Genomic DNA, 25,180 nt, shown 5'->3' with positions numbered 1-25,180 from the left:
CAACAGCATTTGCAGCATAATATTGATTACCATGAAAAATTATTTCGACTCATCCCTCCTTTTCTTTGAAAAAAGCAATAATACAGGTTCCAGTGAGGCACTTACAATGGAAGTCAATGGGGGCAATATTTTGGAGGGTTTAAAGGCAGAAATGTGAAGCTTATCATTTCATACAAGCACTAACATTAATTATTCTGTCAAAACGTATTTGAGTGTATTATTTGACCTGCTTCAATCGTCATTGTAACATCAATCTCCATGGCAACAAAGTTGTATAACTGGATATAATTTACACAGAAAAGGTTAGTATGCAATTTTATCACACTAAAATCATGTTAACGCGGATATTGTTTACATCTTGTGGCTATACTATTTAAACAGTGAGTATATTAAAGTTTACGGTTGGTCCCATTCACTCCAATGAAAGTGCCTCACTGTAATCACAATCTTTGCATATTTAAACAGAAGGAGAGACGATGTCGAAATACATTTGTTGTGGTAATCAACATTATGCCACAAATGCTGTCAATTGAGCTTAACTTGTACTGACCCCAGAATATTCCTTTAAAGGGATAGTTCACCCAAAAACCCACTGAAGAAAGAAAATCTTAACAGGTTTGGAATAACACGAGGCTGAGCAAATTACATTTTTGGGGGGGGTGAGGTATCCCTTTAAATTCCTTTTATTTGTGCAAATATTTGTGCTGGATTGTCTCTACCTAGACAAACAACATCTGCCTTGATCCTCAGATATTTCCAGAACAGACCACTTAAGAGGACTTTGAGCCAATTCCCAGAAGCCCCTGTCACTCACTTATTGGCACTGCAACACTTTAATGCCTTTGTCTGTACTCCAATTTATCTTGTTAACAACAAATTGGGCAAGCGGTTTGAAGTACTACGGGCCATTCAAAACCTGATTAGAAACTTAAGCCAGTGGGAAATATCATAGGCCTCACTGCATGGTACGCAATTAACACATATATGTTCACATTATGTGGATTAATATTTGTGTACAACAACCATTGTGGCCAAGTAGAAAGTACTATTTAACCCTCAGAGACCCAAGCATTGACGTTGATGGTGTATTTCTTATTTTCCTCCTTGAAAGGGTTTTCGGGAAACTACTGATTATAAAAAAATATATATTTTGTATTTTGGGCCGATTTTTGTGTGACTTTAGCAAGCTGTGACATTCAACATGACATGTTTTTTTTTTCACACAAAATATGTTCTTTTGATTCAATTTAGAGGGTGAGCTACTTACCATTTTTAACAAAAAAGAGTAAAACACAAATGTTGCAATTCTGCTACACTGGGTCTGTCTGCACGCCATTTTCCCACTAAATTAACAAGTATACTGTACTTATTTGTTTACCTACATAACCTTCTATTAAAATATCTTGTGAAAAATACCACTTGGGGACCTTTTATTTATTTTAGAGATGCAGTTATTTGCAAAACATTCTAACTAGGCATGTCCTAAAATATCGATATATATCATTTATTTATCGGCACGTTGTTTTACCAATGTATTTTTGAGGCATCGATATATTAACATTAGCCAACATTTTAATTTGCATGCTTTCCAATTCACTCAGTTGGACTTCTGCTGAATGTCTGGCGTAATAGCGTTGGGAGACCACAAGCGGGTGAAACATTTACTGAAACGGGTCGCAAGGCACAGGAATCACAACATAGGATGGGTATTTTAGAGCCTCTTGCACAGGACGCAAATGCATATGGGTTAAGATGATTTTTCTACTTCTTCAAAAATGAAAGTGACGTTCAGAAGTTTGCAGGTTAGTGTATGAAATTGGTTTTACTTTTTATCTTTAAAGAGGTTTCAATGAAGCCGTCAAACCAAAAGAAGATATACTTGTAACTGAAAATACATTGTGTAGGCTATATGAAAGATGCATATACACAATATATCATCCACTGAAGTAAATACAGTAATCTTTGTCCTTTTGATATTGATTTGGGTTGACTTTAATGGAAAACTATGCAAGTTACACTCTGTGGCACTGCAGATTTTTGAACAGCCTCCAGAGACGGCGAGACTGCTCTATGTAAGTACCTTCATTGAAAATAATAATTTCGAGTTTTAGAACATGCCATGTTGACTGCCAGACACGTCCGGTGTGTAACCCCCTTTAATTTACCCTGCCACTGCCATATGTTTGAAAACACAAAGATTATTGTGCAACGGGTAGCCCTTTTATATCTGAAAATCTTCTGATCATCGATGAGTGCAAAAGGCATCGATCCCAAGCCTAGTTCTAACACACATGAGTTGCGAGACAAGGAAGGCTCGCGAAACTAGTCCAACAACTTAGTCTTTAGGAAATGCAATGACTAAATAAAAAGCGCATTAAAATAGTCACGTTTCTAATTATGTTGCTCGATTTTCTATCACCAGCAAAATCATGGCAAATATTCTATTTATATTACTCAGCCCTAGTGTGAACAATCTCAAATCAAACCTCATCGTTCTCTTTGAACATGCTGAGAATTTTTTTTTTTAAGTTTTGTTTTGTTTTTTCGTTTTTTGCGCAAAAGCCAAAATAGTGTTAAAGCAAGATCATTTTACAATTTATTTGAAACATAAACTCTTTAATGTTGTTTTTGTATACAGTAAATCCAATACGTCTGACCCTCTAGTGACTGTAAACCCAAGTCACACAACCAATATTAATTGTGTAATTCTGCAAGGATGCGTCTTTGCTCTTTCACTGCGTTTCCGCAGCGGAGAAGGATAACCTGGCGAATAGCGCTGCCACATAACGAAATGAAAGCCATTTCATACCTAGAAACCTCTACATCTTAAAAGACTGTACGAAAATTGAAAAGGGGGGGGGGTTAAAAAAAAATCTCATTCTTTGCATCTTCTCTGGTCTTATTTTAATACCTCTCCCTCTCCTTGTTCACCCCTCCACACATCATTAAACATATTATTATAACATGACTGTCAGCTTGTGTCTCTCTCGCCGCTCCATTCTTGCACTGCCAGGTAATCAATTTGTCGTCACTCTCTGTAACCCCAGTAAAGTCATCAAGGGAAATGAGTTACAGCTGCAAAAAGCCTTCAAGAATATAGGTGGGGGGGGTGAAAATGACAACATGGGCCTGGAATATTCCGCCGCTGATAGCACATCCCAGGTCTCGCAGATGAAATATTAATGCACAATTTGTTTATCTGCGGGCCCACATCTCTCCTGCGCCGAGCTGTTAATTTTCTATCTGCACAGACAACGGATCAGTCAGACATGAACTCTTCACAGCCATTACCGGGAGACATTTTGATTAAGTATTCCTAATGTAGTGGATAGGAAAGAATGAAAACACTCTGCCTGCCAACTTTTGATTGACCATTAAGCCACTGATGAATGTGCCTGTCAAAGAGGAGACAATTACCTCAACAATGAAGAAACTCTTCTGGAAGGCTTATTTCTCCATAGGGCTGACACATTTACCAGATTACAGGCGAGCGGGCCCAGAGCGTGTAAAGGGATCGCTTAGGAATCTTCGCAAAAGTTCACCCAATAATTGCGCCGGCTTTGTTACAGGGAATGGGCCTTTTAAAGGGGAGCGAAAAGCGTGTGTTTGCGAGAGTGACAGAGAAAGTAGAAATGGGGAAGAAGGGACTTGGTGTCTTCGGGGGGTTTTAAGATCCGCCATTGCTGGCAGACCATGCAACCATCTGTGGGGTTTGTTTACTGTTATTATAAAGAGTGATCATCCTTTTACCTCATAAAGACTCCAAAGCATCTGGCGTCAACGTACCCAGCAAAACAGACCTACCGCATACACTTTCAACTGCTAAGTTTGATACCTTACAGTGTTTGAAAAATACAGAAAACTGTTAGAAATAAAATAAACTATCACCCTTACCCTGTGGCGTTTGGATTGAACTACATATTTAAATTAATCATTACATTTTCAAACTTAAACTGTGGCTATTCATGTGCAAATTTAAATGAAATATATATTTTAATCATTTATTATTAATAATAAACAACTGATAATGCTAATTTGTTTATCTTCTAAGCATACTACACTGTAAAACATGCTTTGTCAGGTAATCTAAAATGTGCTTCATGTGGTGACATCAAATTATCTCATTAAAATATTATTTCATATGACTGAATCAACCACACCAAAGAAAGTCATTTTAAGCAACAGCACAGTTTCACTTTTAACAGTGTGGTCATCTTGGAAATCACCCCAATTATTTTTCAGCATTCAAAGCTTATAATTTCAGGTTAAAATAACTCCAAAAGCCTGGGAAAAAAACAGACTTTACTTTGATGATGCTCCCAAAAACATTTATGTTCTAAAGCCTTTTAATAATCCAAACACCACCTGGGGTCATGGGTAAGGCTAACAAAGGACCGGTGATAAATGCCTCTATTAGAAATTAATCTATCAATAAATACAACGTGACATGTGATCAATCATATGCCAAATCAAAGCCTGAGGGGACAAAGAAAACAAGAAAATGTTTCAGTGAGTGTAGCCTTCTGGTATACAGCCAGTTGCAGAGCAAGAGAAGATTATGTCTAAAAAAAAAACTTGAACTGCCTACCTAGACAGCATTTTTGAGCATCATAGGTGCATTCTAAACATAATTCAGAATATTGCTAAAAATGCTGCCTAGGTAGGGAGCTTAGAATGTTTTGAGACAGAGTATCCTAACAGCATTGATATACAACTACTGTAGCAAGTTAAAAAGAAGCAATGAAGAAAGAAAATGACATTTTCGGCCTAACTAATGATGCAAATTGGCTTGCCAAGAAAACGTCATTTTTTTCAAAATATTGCCCAAATGCTGTCCAAGTCGTGTGCTCACTAAGGCATTGAGACACAACATGTGAAGCAAAGTGTGCTGGCAAGGTTGGTATGCAATTTACAAGTTAAAAGAGGGCAACAAAATATATAGTTTTAGCGTAAACATGCAAACACGGGATTATTCGCGCGTTCCTACAGTCGTTTGCATGCGTGTGTCCGTTTGTCTGTGATATTACGGGTTCATAGGAAGTTCAACCGATATTCGAATCCAAAAGCGGCACTTCATTCCATAACCGCAAGATTCGACTCATTCGATTCGTTTACAAAAACGCGTCACGTTTCGAATGTCAACAAAATCGGGCGAAAGTTTCGAACTTTTAAAAACTTTTAAATACAAACATTGGTAAAGCAGAAAAAATCCAAAGAAACCAGACTTGAAAAAAAAATAAAATAAATAAATATTTGTTTTTACCCCGGTTCTACCATCCGTATCGCTTAAAAACAGTAACACTTTAACGTTATAAATGGACCGAGTAGTAAACCTTGCGTAACCCCTAATTCACTAGCATTATTATCTCAATCATAATCAGCATTATCTGCCATTAAACATCATCTTTCTAAAAAAGCAGCAGTTTCACATGCATCCTAAGAGAACAAGAGATTCATTCAGGTACAAATTAATCCATCGTGTCTTAAAACAACGGATGAGTCCTATTCATGTGGTTATAAATGTGAAATGATAGGTGTCAGGTTGAATCCTTACCCGCTGCCCGTTTGGGTGCCTGCTGTTTCCTCCTTGGCATGTTCAACTCTCTTTAGTTCACGTACAGTGAATTTGAGCCCAGGTGAAATTCAGTATAGGCGCTCTGATAGAGTCCATACAGTATACGCGCAATAGAGACTCTCTAACGCACTTCTCTTCCTTACAATCCAGTATATCAGATACGCTGTCCAGAAAAAAAAATCAGGTGTCTCTATGTACCTCTCTTTCCTAGATAGATAGCTCTATGGCGGACTGTTTTGCTTTGCTTTGCTTTTTCTTTCCGTCTCTTATGTTGTGTTCTTTTTTTCCCCAAAGCCAGAATGCATAAATGCTGTCAATCGGTTAGACTCCTGGTCTCGTATGAGACATATTACGAAAAGGACAGAAAGAAAGGCGTGTGTTTGAAATAATGTATATCACACGCACACATACGGCGATGCAAGCAGCAAACATCGATCCATAGAACAAACTGAACATTAAAAACTCCTCCTCCTCCTCCCTCCTCGCCTGGACTTGATGATGGCAGCGAGACATTTGTTACACTAGATAACCACGAGTTTATTAAAGAGACAGAGACCGAGGAAAAAACATGAGACAGCCCACAAGTCCAACCGTTTATACTGTCGCTCTGCTGCCTTTTGCTGTAGTTTCAAGAGATGCTATATATATATATATATATAGATATATAGATAGATAGATAGATAGATAGATAGATAGATAGATAGATAGATAGATAGATAGATAGATTATACATAAATGTCAAAATTTTATATTTTTAGTAGCTGCTACACATTACACATTGCTATAACTAGTCATTTACAGTACTGTATGCAAATTGGATTCTGTAAAACTGTTTACAACTCTATACAGTTGCATATACTGTACAATTATAGTTTCCAGATATGCTTTATAAAGTCAGAGAGCCAGGCATTATAATGTTACACCAGCAGACATGTATGCAATATGTAATTACGTTTAGTAACTGCAAGACATTAGGCTATATATAATTATTGTCATTGCTGATGTACGTAATGTAACAGTGTTGGGTAGCTCAGCGAGTATTAAGGCTGACTACCACACCTGGAGTCGCGTGTTCGAATCCAGGGCGTGCTGAGTGACTCCTGCCAGGTGTCCTAAGCAACCAAATTGGCCCGGGTGCTAGGGAGGGTAGAGTCACATGGGCTTGTGGTCATGATTAGGGGTTCTCGCTCTCAGTGGGGATCGCGGAGAGTAGCATGAGCCTCCACATGCGGAGTCTCCACAATGTCATGCACAACGAGCAACGTGATAAGATGCGCGGATTGACGGTTTCAGAAGCGGAGTTAACTGAGACTTGTCCTCCGCCACACGAATTGAGGTGAGTAACCGCACCACCACGAGGACCTACTAAGTAGTGGGAATTGGGCATTTCAAAATTGGGAGAAAAGGGGATAAAAAATACATTAAAAAAGTAATCAAATGGAAATTATGCCTACTTAGCCAAAAAAGTCATAAGATTACTTTACTGATTACTTCCTTGAGAAAGTAGCCACATTACTAATTACTTGAAGTTTCTTTCTAAAGCAGTTTTTCTCACTCAACTTATTTAAAATATTCTATATTTCCTCCTCCACCAAAACGCAAACAAGCGTACATGTGAGTTCATATTTTGGTAACACTTTCTATGAAGCCGATATTTATAATGCGTTGTAAAGGCATTTTAAATGCATTATCATGCATTTGTAATGTCACATCATACACCTATAATATGTTATTACCTCTCAGAAATAATTGAGACCACAATTATAATACATTATAATACTGTTCATAGTTATGCCTTATCTGCATAATTTAGAATGCATTACACATATTTCTGTTATATACAGTATATTAGGTATGCTTGAAGTAAAAGGACAAAAATGTAATGTATTTTTATAAACAATCATAATATATTTTTAAGTGGTTACAAGACATTGGTCAAGCTAGTAAAATGCTAATTATAAACACTGGCAGCCAAAAGTTTGGAATTATGTACAAATTTAGCACTTGTGGAAAGAAATTGATCACAATGTATAGTCAGGACATTAATAACGTGAAAAATTACTGGACATTTGGACACTTCTCACGTACCTTACAGTCTAGCTGATCCCACAAAAGCTCAAAGGGGTTTAGATCCATAACACTCTTTTCCAATTATCTGTTGACCAATGTCTGTGTTTCTTTCCCCACTCTAACCGTTTATTTTGTTTCAAAAGTGTCTGTTTCTTTGCAATTCTTCCCATAAGGCCTGCACCCCTGAGTCTTCTCTTTACTGTTGTACATGAAACTGGTGTTGAGCGGGTAGAATTCAATGAAGCTGTCAGCGGAGGACATGTGAGGCATCTATTTCTCAAACTAGTGACTCTGTTGTACTTATCCTCTTGTTTAGTTGTACATTTGGACTTCCACATCTCTGTCTGGCCTTGTTAGAGCCAGTTGTGCTTTGTCTTTGAAGACTGTAGTGTACACCTTTGTATGAAATCTTCAGTTTTTTGGTCATTTCAAGCATTGTATAGCCTTCATTCCTCAAAACACTGATTGACTGATGAGTTTCTAGAGAAAGCTGTGTCTTTTTTGTCATTTTTGACCTAATATTGATCTTAAGACATGCCAGTCTATTGCATACTGTGGCAACTCAAAAACAAACACAAAGACAATGTTAAGCTTCATGAACCAAATAGCTTTCAACTGTGTTTGATATAATGGCAAGTGATTTTCTAGTATCAAATTAGCATTTTAGCATGACTACTCAAGGATAAGGTGTTGGAGTGATGGCTGCTGGAAAGGGGACCTGTCTAGATTTGATCAAAAATGACTTTTTTCAAATAGTGATGGTGCTGTTATTTTGCATCAGTAATGTCCTGACTATACTTTTTGATCAGTTGAATGCAACTTCGGTGAATTAAAGTACCAATTTCCTTCCGAAACAGCCAAATCTGTACATTATTCCAAACTTTTGGCTGCCAGTGTGTGTGTGTGTGTGTGTGTGTGTGTGTGTGTGTGTGTATAGTGTAACCACTTAACAGGCATTCAAATTGCTAGCGTTCCCTGTAATAGATCATTCTAGTGAGTACTAGCTAGGTTACCTCTACATGAAGCATTTAAGATTAGGTAAATTGTTAATTTTAAGTTAAGTACCATCAAAATGTATGAGTATGCTTACTCAATATTTCAAATGAAGAGCAATCAACACGCATTAGTACAAATTCAAACTCTGACAGTTCTGCTTACTTTACCTTTAATTTAGTGACTTAATAAATTTGATGTAACTGATTACCTAAAATTGTTTGAGTTCTGCTAATTTATTGGGTTTATAGTGTACTTTCTGTAATACAATGTATATATTGCACAGTTGGATGTGCTTTCCAGTTATACACCATAAAGGCAGAGAGCCATTAAAATGTTACACCTTCAAAGAAGTAATTATGTAATTATGTTAATAATTATGTAATTATGTTAAGTAGCAGTAAAATAACACATGATTATCGTCATTGCTGTAGTAAATAATTACATTAATATGCAATCTGTGCAAAACCAACACTGTAATGTAAAGTTTAGTGTAACTTTGGCTGTACTTATTTACTGGAGCATCTTATAATTGCAATTTAACTAGTTTAATGTAAGTTTTTTGGTAACACTTCACAGTACAGTGACAATTTTACATATTTTACATGATAGTATAGATTATAAATAATATTAATACCCACAAAGTGTATTGAAAAACAGCTATAGATAATTCTTACACATTACATACTGTACATGTTGTTACAATGCATGAAAAGTACTTGTACAAATACACAGTTACATGAAATAAAAATGTCCTTAACAGTAACAGCACATTTTCTCTTTGTACAGAGTGAAGTGACTCGAACAGAAACCATAGAAACATTCAAATCTTTCAACTGAAAATCTTTATGATGTCATAGTAACTGTAACAATGAACGGCACACAATTAGAGTCACCGCACATTGTTTGGCGCAGCTTCATTACAGAATAACAGTAGTCTCAAAAGGTGAAAAAGAATTAAAAACGGTGGTTCGCCTTTCTCAAAAGCTCTCCAGTGTCTCACCATTTGTGTCCCAACCTCTCACCATCTCTGATTATTGAGGTCACCGATAAACAAATGAGTGGCCATTACTCACAGACTACAGATGACCTCAGTACACACGCCCCCTCCCACCATCGCTGTGTGATAAATGATCCCGCTGTCATACAGAGAGATGATGCTGCCTTTGTTAATCTGTTATACGCTGACGTTACTTGATCCCCCTGTTCTCTCGCCCCGCTTTTCTCCCTCTCTCCGAGCTGATGTGCGGATGCCAGTCACCATGCGTTGATGGCAGAGACCTCCTGTGAACTTGACATGAACTCGGGCGATCAATCAATGTTGAGCTTCCACTCTGACCATACCTGTCTGACAGCTTTTAACACAGTGTGTGTATAAACGCTAACACACTCACATACAGTATACACACACATACTGTAAAGAGGTGCCCACCACTTTATGTCTACCTGTATGTTCCATATCACTGGCACTTACTGTATAAACGTTGCCTATAACAACTATTTTGACAACCTTTATTATTGTGTGGGTTTTTCACTAGGTAAATGAGAGTTTAAAGGAAGTGTGTAAGGGTACATTCACACAGAATGTGTTATTGAATCCATCTGTGCTGTTTTGCCATTTTTGTTTTCAATTTAAACATGCACTAGACAGACGCGTTTGATCATCGTGACAGGTCTCGCTATGTTTTTCAGCATCTTGTGTCATGAGCAGCACATTTTAAAGACGCCATATCAAGTTCAACTTTAAAAAGTGTAACATATCTACTCCATTCCACTCTATTGCATCCAGTGTTCATATTAACAGAGTTGTATTGTTGGTAATTTCTGTCCTAAAAACCTGAGCTTGTGAATTAATAGCCTATGATGAATATACACTTGTGCAACCTCGTGCCAACATGCATTGATGTTGAATTTTGGCTTGTGAGTCATGTGACAAAACAACATGGTGCTGATCACAGCGGAATTTGTCTTTGGGAGAAATGGCAACAAAACTACATCTGGTAAGAAACCTAATTAAGTTTTTACATTAAAACCTGTTTGAGTCAAAATGATTAGAGTCTCTAGTTTTATCCGATAAGCCGTTTTTATGACGATTTATTGTGAAATGCCACTCTGTTACGCAGTGTACAATAATGTGTACAATATCACAAGGTTTTCATTATAAATCCTATATTTACTGTGCAGTTTCACAGTGAGATAGAGGCTTTATATGGAGTTAGGATGAAAATAAGGTGCATTTCGAAACCAGTGCACTCAAACATAATAAACAATTTGATAAAAAAAAAATGGAATTTCTATAGCTTGGTATTCTTTAAAAATTTCACAACTTAGTCCTGCTGTCCACATATGTGGACATTTATTTTTTGGAAATCTATTTGCTCTAGATTTATTTTTATTTTTTTATTTTTTCGGCATGTTTATTTGGTGCTACTAGTTACAAATCATAAAGGGAAATGGAAAATTCTAAACTTTGGCAACAAACATTTTCAGCAGTAATTTCGTTGCAAAATTTTACCACTGACTGCGTCCTGTGTGAACGGCCCCTAATATCAGCGCCACTAGTGTCACCAAACAGAACAGAATTTAGTTTTTGAAAACAAGCATATAGTCCCACCCCTAACTCATACCATTGGCTGAGAAGCGTTGCTGGGATGCTTAAACAAAACAGAGCAATGTTTTGACTCAGAGTCTCAGTGTTTACACTTTTCGGGGAAACCAATATCCTAATGTCTTACTTATAGTTGTCTATGCACATTAAGTTGGGATTGGAGAAACTATTTTCATCAAAAAACAAAAACATTACATACTTCAGCTTTAGATATCATCTCTCTCATATAAATACAGTTAGAGTTGCTCATACTTAGGGTTAGGGATTTGAATAAACCCCTTATTCTTAGTATTGCATTTTGGTACAAAACTCATCATTCCCTGTTTGTACAACAGACATAAATGATACCTTTAAACATGCCATTACTTTTTGGCTGGCGGATGCTACAACATGCAAAAAAATTCTGCAGACATTGAAGGAGGGACCCGATATTGAATGTCTACAGGATTTCTTGTATGTTGTAGTATCCACCAGCCAAAAAGTAATGGCATGTTTTGAGGTATCATTAGGGAAAAAAATATTATAGAGACCTAGCAACACATTAGCAACCACAAAGCAACACCCTAGAATCATGGCGGTTAGTGTTATACAAGCAAGAGCCACTGACATTTCAAGTTCTTAATTATAAATGAACAACTGATTACATTAAATAGAATAGATTGAAAGAGTAATGGCTCACTATCTTAATACAAATGACACTAATATGTAGAAGTGTTGACACTGACAGTTATGGTCAAATTAGGATATGAGCTTTTCATAATAATACTTAAATGTGTTATTCTGTAGCCTAAAAAGCCCCCCTAAAATATTGGTTTTAACGCTGACTGACATGGCAAAATATTTGCAACTGCTGCCAACGAATGCGACACAGTGTTAATTTGCATGGTAGGGGTTTTCATTGTTTTGTTCCGCAGCCCTGGTGCAAATCTTCAGTTCTCACCAAGGCGAGCTAATTAAAATGCACTCCCCAAGATGAAAGAGTCAAGGCCTGGAGAATCTGAACCTGCTTCTGATTCAAAGCCCAAATTTCACGTGATACGGACAGGCAGTGATTGAAGTCTTGAGAGAAGTGGGCGATATGCACAAAGAATGTAAATCGCCAAAAAAAAGAAGAAGAAGAAGAAAGTGAAAGTGAAAGTGGAGATTAATAGTAAAAATGGCCATAAAGGTGCTGTAAGCGATTTCAGCCGTTCTGCTTCCATGAGACTGAGCCGTTGGATTAGCCACGCCCCCTCTTTCCAAAACCCTGCACTCCAATGATACCCAAATGAGCTATATTGATAGCAGAAACAATTTTTAAAACAACAGCAGCAAAATGGCGCCTAAACCGACAAATATTATGAGCAACATGGCATAAAAATGCATTATGCCTCAATAATTCAATAATAATTCAATACTATGTGAACGAGCAAAATGATTGACAGGTGAAAGCATCATTTCTGTTTGCGGACACATTTTTGTTTGCTGTTCACAGAGTCTACAGTAGAGCTGTCACAGAGACCAGTGAGATATCTCAGGACACTTATTTCATTAATATCTTTCAGGGAGTAGGAACATTTTTTGCATAATTTTCCATGAAAGAAAATCACATACAGAATCTTTAAATATTGATCTGTTTTTTTTTTTTTCATCCACACCTATCATATCGCTTCTGAAGATATGGATTTAACCACAAAGACTTATGGATTACTTTTATGCTGCTTTTATGTTCTTTTGGAGCTTCAAAATTTTGGTACCCATTCACTTGCATTGTGAGGACCTACAGAGCTGAAATATTCTTTTAAAAATCTCTGTTTGTGTTCAGAAGGAGAAAGAAAGTCTTACCCATCTAGAATGGAATTAGGGTGAGTAAATGATGAGAGGAATGTCATTTTTGGGTGAACTATCCCTTTAATGATCCGGTTACAGCCGTAAACAGCTCACTGGAGGGGAAGATTATCAGAGAATAATGACTCAAATTTCTGTTTGTTCCTCTATTGTGTGACTTCAGAAGACTTGGAATATAGTTATTTTTGTAGAAATTGATGATACTTTTATGGTGCTTTTGCATCCTTTTTAAAGCTTGAAAGCTTCAGTCCCCATTCACTGTAATTGCATGGAATAAGTGGCCAGCACAATTGTTAAAAATGTGTTCGTTTGTGTTCTCCAGAAGAAGGAAAGTCATACAGGCTTGATGGCGAATATACAATGACAGAATATTCATTTTAGGTGAACTATTCCTTTAATGACGCTCTCAAGTCCCTTAGCAAGAAAAGACAATGGAACAAATATTTTATGAAATGTAGGACAGGTAGAATACCACAAGACTGTAACTGCTCTTCGTGATAAACTAATAGGCCTCCACTTGTCAACGCAGCATAGCAAACAGTGACCTTTTCCTGTGTATATGCAAACATATTGTTTGTGTATGCAAAGATGTGTGTTTTCACAGGATATTGAATTAGCTGAATGCTGAGGGTGAACAATCGCGCGTTTCCAGCACCAGAGGCTACAATCAAAGTTTTTCCTGCCATTAGATGAATGAAAACCAGCTAAATAGACCATGGGGGGTAATGCTGGAATCTTCATTCTTCAGAACAATGTTCAGTTGTGTAAAACTATTTTCACACAGCTCTTCAGCCTAACATCATGAGAATTATGAGACTGTGGAAAACTTTTGCAAAATGATATTATGTGGTTCCTTACACATAGTTTTTCACGGCAGTTCTGTGGCGCTAAAAGCGAGTTTGAGTGATTTCCAAAGAGGTGAGGTTTTTGAAGGGTTTTAAATCAACCCATTTCACCAGGAAACTGGCAAGATATGTACAGGGAGCCACATAAAAATCTTTTTGCAAATATTTAGATATAGCAACATGATTCTTTGAGACCAGGTTGCATCTCTTTTCCATACTATAACAGTCTGTATTGACCATGTCTGTTGAGGTCTAAAATGGCAAAATGCACCATAAAAAAGCAATAAAAGTAGTCAATTGGACACTTGGACTACTGCATGCTTTATTCCAAGTCTTCTGAATCCATGCGATAGCTTTGTGCAAGGAACAGACTGAAATTTAAGTCGTTATTTACTGAATATCTTCCCCTCAAATCTTGCTCTACTTTCTGCATATTCAAACTATTGTGCTAAATTTAGTTTATAGTTTTAGAAAAATATTGATCATCCAAAAATCTCCCTTTTCTGTTCCTTGGAAAAAAATAACAATATACAGGTCAAGCACACCATGATGGTGAGTAAATAATCACAGAATCCTTGAGTGAACTATTCCATTAAGCAAAACCCAATTATCACACATTGATTTTTCTTGCATTGCCGTTCTAATGATGAGCTACATTTAAACACATAATAAAAAAAAAAGTTGTTCTTAACGCTGTAAACACTATAAACATTTTGTGTAAAGATAATCAATACAGCTTTCTAATTATACAGATTACAGATTTAATTTAAAACACAGTATGTAATGTTATAACTCCATTTCCTCATCATATGCAGTACCATAAATTATGAAAAATACTAATCGTAATAATAATAATTAAACACGTTTTTAGCAGCTGTTGCTGGTTGGATATAGTCAATGTTGTTTCTATGACACGAAAAGATGCACTTTTTAAGCCTAATAAGGATCCATACTGGCAGTGATTCCAACACTAACCTATTTCCTATCATGAAATGCATTGTTAAAGCAGCCTTGTAAAATGACTTAATTATTAATGCTTGATTTCAAAGTATGGTGCTTAAGCAGCATAGCTCCACAGGAGGACTGACATATGCGATGGAGTTAGTTCAAGCACACATACTGAGCAGCACACGGATGGGGGCCTGTTCACCAACACAGCCTCCCCTGCGTTTAGTCTGTTGTGTGCATTAAGGTATTAGCCCTGCTCAGAAGATAAATGCCCATGCCACACACTCACACATACAGTACGTCATCATGGTATGACTTGGTTTTATTCGGATAGAACTGTAAAAGTTGATATTGTGTGAAGTGTGACATGTATGAAGCACATTTGAAGATGTTAAGAATTTCCTTTCAAACTGTTTGAAGGTAAAATAGTGTCCACAATGTCAGTATAGATTTAAAGGGAAAGCTTACCCAAAAATGAAAATGATGCCATCATTACTCTCATGTTACTCTCACAGTCCTTCTGTGGAACGGAAAAGGTTAGGTTGATTTTTTAACATTTAAAATTTTTTGGGGGGTGAAATATTTCTTAAAAAAGAAAGTAAGAAAGAAAGAAAGAAAGAAAAGCATTTCCTAAAATCCATATTTTTATTATTTAATTATTTAAATGTTTGAGAAGCCTACTTAAAGTGAAGTGTGTAATTTCTGCATCATTAGCATTGCCTTATGGAAATAATAGGTAAAGTTTGTTGATGAATAGTGGATGTATTTCAAAGTGTAGTGTCCCAAATGGAATACCGGAAGCATTCGCCATTTAACAGCTAACAAATGTGACATTTCAAATGCATGCGATGCATTGAAGCTAGCTTTAGCGCATTAGCCAACGTCAGTTCAGTATCTCAAACAAAAGTACATATTCACACAGCGTGGGGTGATAATAAACCAAAAAACGTAATTTGCAAGGTGCTGTCTTCACTGAAGTTTCGCTAGTTGCTACAGTCTCCATTATTTACAATTGGTTTGTCAGACAGCAACGCAGCCAGGTAACTCCAACCCTTCCGCTAAGTAAGGCAAGCTGTGTGTGCTAAGTGCATCAAGGGGTATCCCAAACCACCCACTTCTGCACTATTCTACATCATTTTGTAGTGTGAGTAGAGTGAGTAGTATGCCTACATTAAAAATGCAACAAAAAGTAGTGTACTAGTACCCGGATGATGCACTTTTTCAACCTTCAAAATTGAGAGTGGAATGTTGGACACTTCATGCGCTCGTGGCTTGCCGTACGTACTGGAAGGGGTGGAGTTACATGGCTGTGTCACTGGTATGACAAAATAATTGTATATATTGGAGAATCTATAGTAGCAACTAGCAAAACTTCAATGAAGACCTTACAATTGTGAGTAGCATGTTGTGAGTTACACCCCACGCAGCGTGATGTTCATTATTTTACATAAACGTGTAGAACTGAGTGGCAACACATCATGTGCATTTGAAACATCAACACCATCTGAAAATTCATACACTACCTGGCTGAGCACATAGTGTCATCTGTGTATGCATATTGTTTATTGTGTAATTTAGGACAACGATGAAGTGTCCAACATTACATACTCCATTTTTACTGTTGAAGAAATTCATCATCCAGGTACTCATAGCACACTTCTTTTTGTTGCTTTGTTAGTGTTAACATACTAATCACAATACTTAAACTACAAAATGACATAGAATAGTGCAGAAGTGTGCGGTTTGGGACATGCCTAATGTAAATCTTCAAAATCTTTTACATATTTGATCGTCTGATGCACAAAAACCATTGGACTGATTAGTTATAAAGACATAGCACACTAAAGTTAGAACAGTCTGAAGGAATGTGCCGAGTTTTGTGGATGGAGCTTGAAAGCACTAGGTTTAAAATTGATCATTTTGGTCTTGGTTTAGGGATTTTGGAAAACTCTAAACATTGTCAGTAGAATAATAGTATGTTGGTTTTGTCAAGCCAATATAATAACTGTTTCAAGCAGGTTTCTCAAACACTCCCAGTCATGTTCCATTGGTCATTAAACAGATAATCCTGCCTCAAACTCACACCATGGGTCTATATTAGGTGAAATCAACCTACAAATGGCTCACTTATAGTTGATTCTCAAATTACATCACCTTTAAACTACATAGGAACTGTCTAGCCTCTTTCAACAGAGTGGCATTTAGCAACCAAGCAGAATTTTTCCCTTATAAAGACTTGCCATGTTTGACAAATTAAATATGATCTGGGCCAAGCAAGACCAAGTGTCCACTGTCAGTCAAGCCTGGAGAATTTGATTGAAAACAGAAGACATTCAGATTAGGGTCCTTGCTCTTGTCATAATGGGACACTAAGATTTCCTTGCCACATTTGACCGCTCATCATCTAAGAATGATAGATGCTTGTTTGTGTATTTGTTTGAATGAGGACACACACACACACACACACACACACACACACACACACACACACATGCACGCACCCACGCAAACACACACACATGCACACACGCACACACACACACATGCACATTTGCTTTTGGTCCTTGGTCCTGTCACGTCCTCCCTGGCACAGCCATAGTCCAGGGCGACAGCATGTCCAACCCAGGTTTGTCAGTGTCTGTCCAAACTTGACCTGTCAGCTTCCGTGTGTGGATGTGAATGCTGATGGATGTTTCCAGAACTGCTCCTCTGTGTCCATCAAAAGCTGGAATGTGTCACTGCCACTTCTGAGTTGGAGCTTTTGAAATTTGTTGACAGCTACAGAGGGTGGTCTGCATTTCTGTCAAACCTGATCAGGAGGGTTCGGATCTGACAGAAAGCCATCAGAACTTTTGCTGCACAAAGAGTGTCAGTTTGTGTTCAGTCATTGCATGTCGATTACAGTTTTAATGTTTGGTTGAAAGCAAAATGCCTCAAAGATCCACTCATGATGGGTTCAGTACAAGTTAAGCTCAATTCACGGTATTTGAGCCATAATGTTAATTACAAATTTTTTTATTTGGTAACACTTTACAATAACACTGCATTTGTTAACATTGGTTAACATGAACACACAGTGAACGATACCTACAGTACAGGATACTATAAACCTATACTAACACATTTTTAAAATAAGAAGTTGTATAGCTACAAGACGTAAACAAAATATGTGTTAACATGATTTAAGTATGATAAAATCCTCCCTTGATTATTTTTACAAACAATGGATGTGAATGTGGCCAGTCCATAAAAGCTGAAATATACATTGGTGGTCAAAAATATGGAAAAATGTGCAGATTTTGCTGTTTCGGAAGGAAATTGGTACTTTAATTCACCAAAGTGGCATTCCACTGATCAAAATGTATAGTCAGGATATTACTGATGTAAAAAACAGCAACATCACTATTTGAAAAAAGTCATTTTTGATCAAATCTAGACAGACCCCCTTTCCAGCAGCCATCACTCCAACACCTTATCCTTGAGTAATCATGATAAAATTCTCATTTGGTACTAGAAAATCACTTGCCATTATATCAAACACAGTTGAAAGCTATTTGTGTTTGTTTTTGAGTTGCCACAGTATGAAATAGGCTGGCATGTCTTAAGATCAATATTAGGTCAAAAATGACAAAAAAGAAACAGCTTTCTCTAGAAATTCGTCAGTCAATCAGTGTTTTAAGGAATGAAGGCGATCCAATGCTTGAAATTACAAAAAAATTTAAAGATTTCATACAAAGGTGTACACTACAGTCTTCAAAGACAAAGGACAACTGGCTCTAACAAGGCCAGACAGAGATGTGGAAGTCCAGATGTACAACTAAACAAGAGGATAAGTACATCAGAGACTCTAGTTTGAGAAATATGTCCTCCGCTGACAGCTTCATTGAATTCTACCCGCTCAACACCAGTTTCATGTGCAACAGTAAAGAGAAGACTCAGGGGTGCAGGACTTATGAGAAGAATTGCAAAGAAAAAGACACTTTTGAAACAGAAAAACAAAAAGAAAAGGTTAGAGTGGGCAAAGAAACACAGACATTAGACAAAAGATAACTGGAAAAGAGTGTTATGGATCTAAACCCCATTGAGCTTTTGTGGGATGCATGAGAATTGCCCGATAAGAGAGACACACCTATGGCAAGTGCTACAGGAAGTGTACAAACTGACAGCTAGAATGCCAAAGATGTGCAAAGATCTCATTGCTGCACATGGAGGATTTTTTGACGAGAAATTTTTGAAGTAGTTTAAGAAGTTCTGATATATTTTTTTTTAAATTGTAATAGTCATTTTTCATGTTATTAATGTCCTGACTATACATTGTGAACAGTTGAATCCCACTTTGGTGAATAAAAGTGCTAATTTATTTCCATAAAAGCAAAATCTGGACATTATTCCAAACCTTTGGCTGCCAGTGTACATTATTTTAAAATGAAATGTAAACATTAAATGCATTAACATGATTTTACTGATTTTCTTTTGCAAAAACAACACCAAAACGTTCAATTCTATTGAAACTGAGTGACACATTTTTTAAATTTTCTTGAGTATGTATAGCATTGATGTAACCATTAACTAAAGTATTTCTAAAAGACTTAAGACACCCTTCCTGCAGGTGCCTCAGGATACATTTTCAGCAGTTGAAGGTCTTTTTAATGTGACACAGCCTTTAAAAATGCAGGGCCACTGTTAGAGATGCTAAAGACACAACAAACGCATGGTAATCAACAACATCCATCAAGCGCATGTTTACATAGAAAACAAGATTTTCATACTTTTACATAATTTTCCAGGTGTTCCAGGACGCATTGGAACCCTGTAATATCCAATATTAGCTAACGTAATTGTCATCTTGATGATACAAACTTTACACGGGTTAAGTAATTTTATCACACTAAAATCATATTAACACATATAATGTTAACATCTTGTAGCTATATTTTTGAAACTAAGAATTATAACGTTTATGGACAGGCCCCATTCACTTCCATTATCATAAATGCCTCATTGTAACCACAATTTTTGCTTCATTTAAAAAAAAAAAAAACTAGGGGAGAGATTAAGATATTCTAAGATATTTTTGTGGTAATCAACATAATGCCACAAATGCTGTTGATTTAGCTGAACTTTAACACAAAAGGAAATGTCAGACATGAATGTTCAGAAGTGATGAAATCACCATGCACTTTCATTAGGGCCCGAGCACCAATGGTGCGAGGACCCTATTGTTAATCTAGGAGTTTATTATTTATTTCCCAAATGAATCACATTTTTGAGGGCCTAAACATATTCAAAACTGATGAAACTTTACATCTGATATGGTTTCGGAATTAGGTGTGGCAAAATGGCTCAATAGCGCCACCTACAAACTTTCAACGATATGCGCTTTATGCTATGTTTCACCTACACATACGAAAATCGGTATACAAGAGTAACATACTGTGGAGCGGGGCCGGGTCGGAATACCACGCGCCCGGTCCCCAATCGGCCTGATGAGGCGCGCGAGGGATAAAGGCGGCCAGTGACGATGGTTCGAGAGAGAGAGAATTACGGACATGTCCGTCGTGTGTGTGTGTGTTTGTTTATGTTTGTGCTTTTGGTTTGAGTTTAATAAAATTATCATTTATGTTGACAAGCCGGTTCTCGCCTCCTCCTTGCCCATCCTTAACCGTGTTACATTGGGGACCGGGCGTGCGACATTCCGACCCGGCCCCGCCCCCCTCCGCTCCACACATACTAATACCTACAAAAAATTCTCTAGGACCCATGCCCTAAACTCAACAGGATGTCAGCCGTTGGGATTTTTCTCTTAAATATTTGCTCAGTTTTTGCCATTTCCAGGCCTCGTACTTTAACAAACTCCTCCAAGAGATTTAATCAGACCTACTTCATATTTGGTGATTCTAATTTAAAGGCCTTGGCGATGCTAAATTGCGAAGATTTTGAGTTTTCACTGCACGGCGTGGCCGTGACGGTCTGACAAAATTCAATGTTTCGCCATGAAACAGGAAGTTGTTATAACTCATACATAGAATGTCCAATCAACCCCAAACGTCACATGTTTGATAATAGTCCCAGCCTGAATACATCTACATGCCAACATTCAGTTATAGTCATAGCGCCACCTAGTGGCAACAGGAAATTACATGTTTTACACTGTGATACACTCTTAACAACATTTAAGTGCTAATAAATGCTAAAGAAAATTGGAGTGATATTCCCCCGGTGCAGCAGCCCCAACATGAACCAGGGTGCGAGGGCCCGTTCATCGCTTCTTGCAGCTTTAATTGCATTTTGTTTTTCATACAATGAAAGTGAAAGGAGACTGAGACTGAACATTCTGCCTAACATCTCTTTTTGCTTTCTATGGTGGAAAGAAAGTCAAACAGGTTTGGTTTGGAACAACATAAGGGTGAGTAAATGATGACAGAAATTTCATTTTGGGGTAAACTATCCCTTTGACAAAACTGCTTTTGTGGATGCATGCCAAAACACTTAACAATTTTTCTCAATCTGATTGTATCTGTTTTACAGGCATTTAATCTCCTAATAATGTAATCAAATTTTTTTTCCTTGTGTTTTAGTTGCATAATCTGTTGTTTATGTGGTGATGACACACGCTCATTTGACCGCAGTTTGAAACAGTCTGAAAGCTACTTCCTTTGAATGGCGATTGAGTAGATTGCCACCCATATTCCGAGTCTCTTTCCCTCCTTTTTTAGGTGGACAACTCTGGCTTTTAATAAACATGTAATAAGAAAGAAAACAGCTGGTAGCTGTATCACAGATGGTGCTGTTCTTGGCATCTCTGAGGAGGGGACCACACATGCAGATGGCTCATTATTCCAGCATTTGGTTATGCATATTGCACACAATCTTATTCCAATGCTTAACAACCAGTATAAGCTATACAGGTGTTACTGTTTTGAAACATACAGTTTTGCCTTCACAACATGCATTCATGGATAAGTCCTCTCCACACTTTCAAAAAACACACTGTTTTATCTCATGTGTTTAGATGAACTCTTTTGATGGTGAAAAGGGGTTTAGAGTGCACAGTTTACCTTGGAACACTTTCCAATAAGGTTATATTTCTTAACAATAGTAAGCTAGCATGAACTAACAATGAACAATACGTTTTCACAGCATTTATTAAAGGAATAGTTGAAACATTTGTGTCTGTTTCTCACCCAAAACCAACCGTATCCCTTCAGAAAACATGGATTAAACCACTCAAGTTGTATTAATTACCTTTATGCTGCCTTTATGTCTTTTGTGGAGCTTTGCAATTTTAGACCCCATTGACTTGCATTGTATGGACAAAAAACCTCATACAAAATATTTGTTTGTGTTCTGCAGAAGTAAGTCAAACGAGTTTGAGATGGCACAAGGGTGAGTAAATGATGAGAGAATTATATATTTTTTTGAGTGAATTCCCTTTTATAAGTCTTGGTTAAGGTTAAGTATGCTTAAAATATAATCAGGTTTTCATTCACTATGTGAAATTGCTCGCTATGCGACTAAAAAGTTCTTTGATTAGCCACTAGCTGGTAATTGTTCAGATTTCACTCACCAGTGATTGAGTAGTATATTGGTAAAGAAGTTCAGCATCCTTTCAATCCGTGTTGAGAGTAAAAGCTGGAGCAATACATTTGTCATTGAATAATGTCTCTTAAAAAACATTTAATTCTAATCACGAATAGCATGGGTGAGATAAAGAAGCCATTCGAGCCCTCTCTCGTTAATATGTGCTCATTTGTAGACACTCTTTACAGCACTGTCGGTTTTCTTAAAGAGACAGTACCAATTTTTAGGACTTGTTCTCCAAATCAATGTAAATACTTGGAAATAGTATAAATAATTCATAAAACAGTAAAAAACAAAAACAAAATGTAATATATGCAATATCATGTTTATTGATGGAAAACATGGAGTTGTACATTTTTTAAAAGCTAAAATGTACCAAAATTATTATATATCAATATACTCTAGTTGTGCGTGAAAATCCCCAGGAGATCAGCAGTTACAGAAATACTCAAACCAGCCTGTCTAGCACCACCAATCATGCCACGGTTGAAATCAGAGAGATCCATATTTTCCCAAATGTGGTTGATGTGAACATTAACTGAAGCTCCTGACCTGTATCTGAATGATTTTATGTACTGCACTGCTGCCACACTATTGGCTGATTAGATAATCGTATAAATAAGAAGGTGTACAGATGTTTCTATTTTCAGAAGGTAGGACCCCTGTAAAATCAACCGCATTAGCTGACAGAGAATTTCTTTCATATGTAAGTGTGACGCTCCTGTTCTAACTACTCCATACGGGACTCGAACTGGCATCTCCGGCATGGGAGGCGGGTGCGCTAACAAGGAGGCTAAAGGCTACAGCCCCTAGCGTCAGTCGCTAGTGCACCTCTTGAGGTCAGGAGAGTGAGGTTTATACACATTGCATAGCTATCTATCAGCAGGCTCCCGTTATATAAGCAAAATGGACATTATTACCTAAAATATACCCATATGAATCGATATTGAATCAAATCCAGAATTGAATCGAGAGCTTGTCAATTGGATTTGATCGCATCAGTAAATATGTATCAATACCAAGCCCTAATAGAAAACATATTTCTGTCACTGAATATTTGAATTTGTAGATGCACTTTAAATTGGCCCCATTAACGATTCATTAAATTCAGTAGCTCACATACCAAGTCTGCTTTCTTTGTAATTCAAACCAGGAGTGCAATTACACTTGGCTCCAGTCTGGGGTTTATTGATAATTTCGAGGCCTTTTCAGAATAGATATATTATATCAGGTCTAGACAGTAGTAAATATATTTTAGAAATTAAATGAATGACTTAGAAACATAATGAAAAACAAAGAATATTTTTTGAACTGTTTGAGACTGTTTACTGCCTAAAATCTCTTTTTGTGCTTCACAGAATAAAGTCATACTGGTTTGGAACCACATTATGTGAGTAAATTATGCCATAATTGTATTTTTGGGTAAACTATCCCTTTAACTATTTTAAACATGTATTCATGTTCATCAGTTTCACATTTCACTCAGAGCCCATCACGCTCTATTATCTGATGAAGGGACATGCACGTCTGATGATGAAGCATGTACTAATCAGCAGAAATGAGACAAGTCCTGCATGTCCTAAGAGATCTGCTGGGATTTTCCTTCACTGCAACTCACACTTGACACCGCATGACTGCCAGAGCTGTCCCCTCGCGTTTATAACACACAACAAAGTGACCTTTATTCCGGCAATAACCATAATGCGCTTTAGCACATGCCACTAGCGGCTTGACGATGCTGTTTGTGTCATATGTTGGATCTTGCACTGAATTCAGGCACAGAGACGAGATGGGGAGTCTCTTCATGCCTCAGCCCTCGCAGGAAGCTCTGCTAATGGAATGAGAGTGGCGTTTTGTGGCTCTTAACCCTATCTGACTCTAGATACTAGATTACATGGACATATGGCTGTTTCCAAGTTACTTACAGGGAATTTTCTCTGTTTTATGAAGATAGTGATATTGATAAAGATGATGGTAGTAAAATGAAGAAGGTGACTATGAGATTATCATAATGCACCCGTTTTCACATTTCTGAGTTTGGAAAGCGGAAGTAAACTATGGTGGGGTAAACTTATATAGCGGTGAATGAAGGACCATTGCACATTTATTTTTTTTTTGTTCCCATTTGCTCCAATAGCAAAAGAGAAAATCCAATATTATGTTTCCACCACTTTTCAAAAGAGTAAAAAATGGTCACTCCCTCAGCAGCTGTATTTGAAACCCTATTTCAGCAGTGCTGACTATTATTATTATTATTATTTAAATTTTTATGAAAATGAATATTCAGGATTTAATACAAGTAAAATCAATCAACAGCATTTGTGGCATAATGTTTAATGATTATGAATAACACAAAAATAATTTCGAATTTTTTTTTTATTAAAGTTGTGAGGCACTTATAATGGAAGTCAATGGCGCCAATTTTTGGAGGGTTCAAAGGCAGAAATGTGAAGCTTATAATTTTATAAATGCACTTACATTATTTCTTCTATTACAGCACATGTTATTTGAGCTGTATAGTTGTTGAAATTGTAGTTTTTCCTGTCATTTTAAGGTTTTAGGGTTTATGCCGATTCATGATCATGGCACCAAATTGTAAAATTGGCTATAACTTTACTCAGAAAAGATTAGTAAGCGATTGTATCACACTAAAATCATGTTAACACACATATAGTTTACGTCTTGTGGCTATACATTTGAAACAGTGAGTATTTTTCAAGTTTACAGATTGGC

General features: G+C 37.0%; 1 protein-coding gene across 1 annotated transcript in view; it reads right to left on the bottom strand.

The window, feature by feature from the left end:
• The window catches only part of LOC127618381 (teashirt homolog 2-like), a 71,754-nt gene extending 65,719 nt beyond the window's left edge, over nt 1–6,035 (bottom strand). Inside the window, exon 1 of the mRNA XM_052090778.1 lies at nt 5,555–6,035. Within this exon, the coding sequence (XP_051946738.1) occupies nt 5,555–5,594 (40 nt within the window). The 5' untranslated portion in view covers nt 5,595–6,035. The remainder of the gene's footprint in view (nt 1–5,554) is intronic.
• Nucleotides 6,036–25,180: the final 19,145 nt, after the last annotated feature.

The sequence above is a fragment of the Xyrauchen texanus genome, chromosome 25, assembly GCF_025860055.1.
Source record: "Xyrauchen texanus isolate HMW12.3.18 chromosome 25, RBS_HiC_50CHRs, whole genome shotgun sequence".
Classification (NCBI taxonomy): Eukaryota; Metazoa; Chordata; class Actinopteri; order Cypriniformes; family Catostomidae; genus Xyrauchen; species Xyrauchen texanus.
Note: the sequence above shows the minus strand (reverse complement) of the source record. Positions and strands in the feature narration are given on the sequence as shown.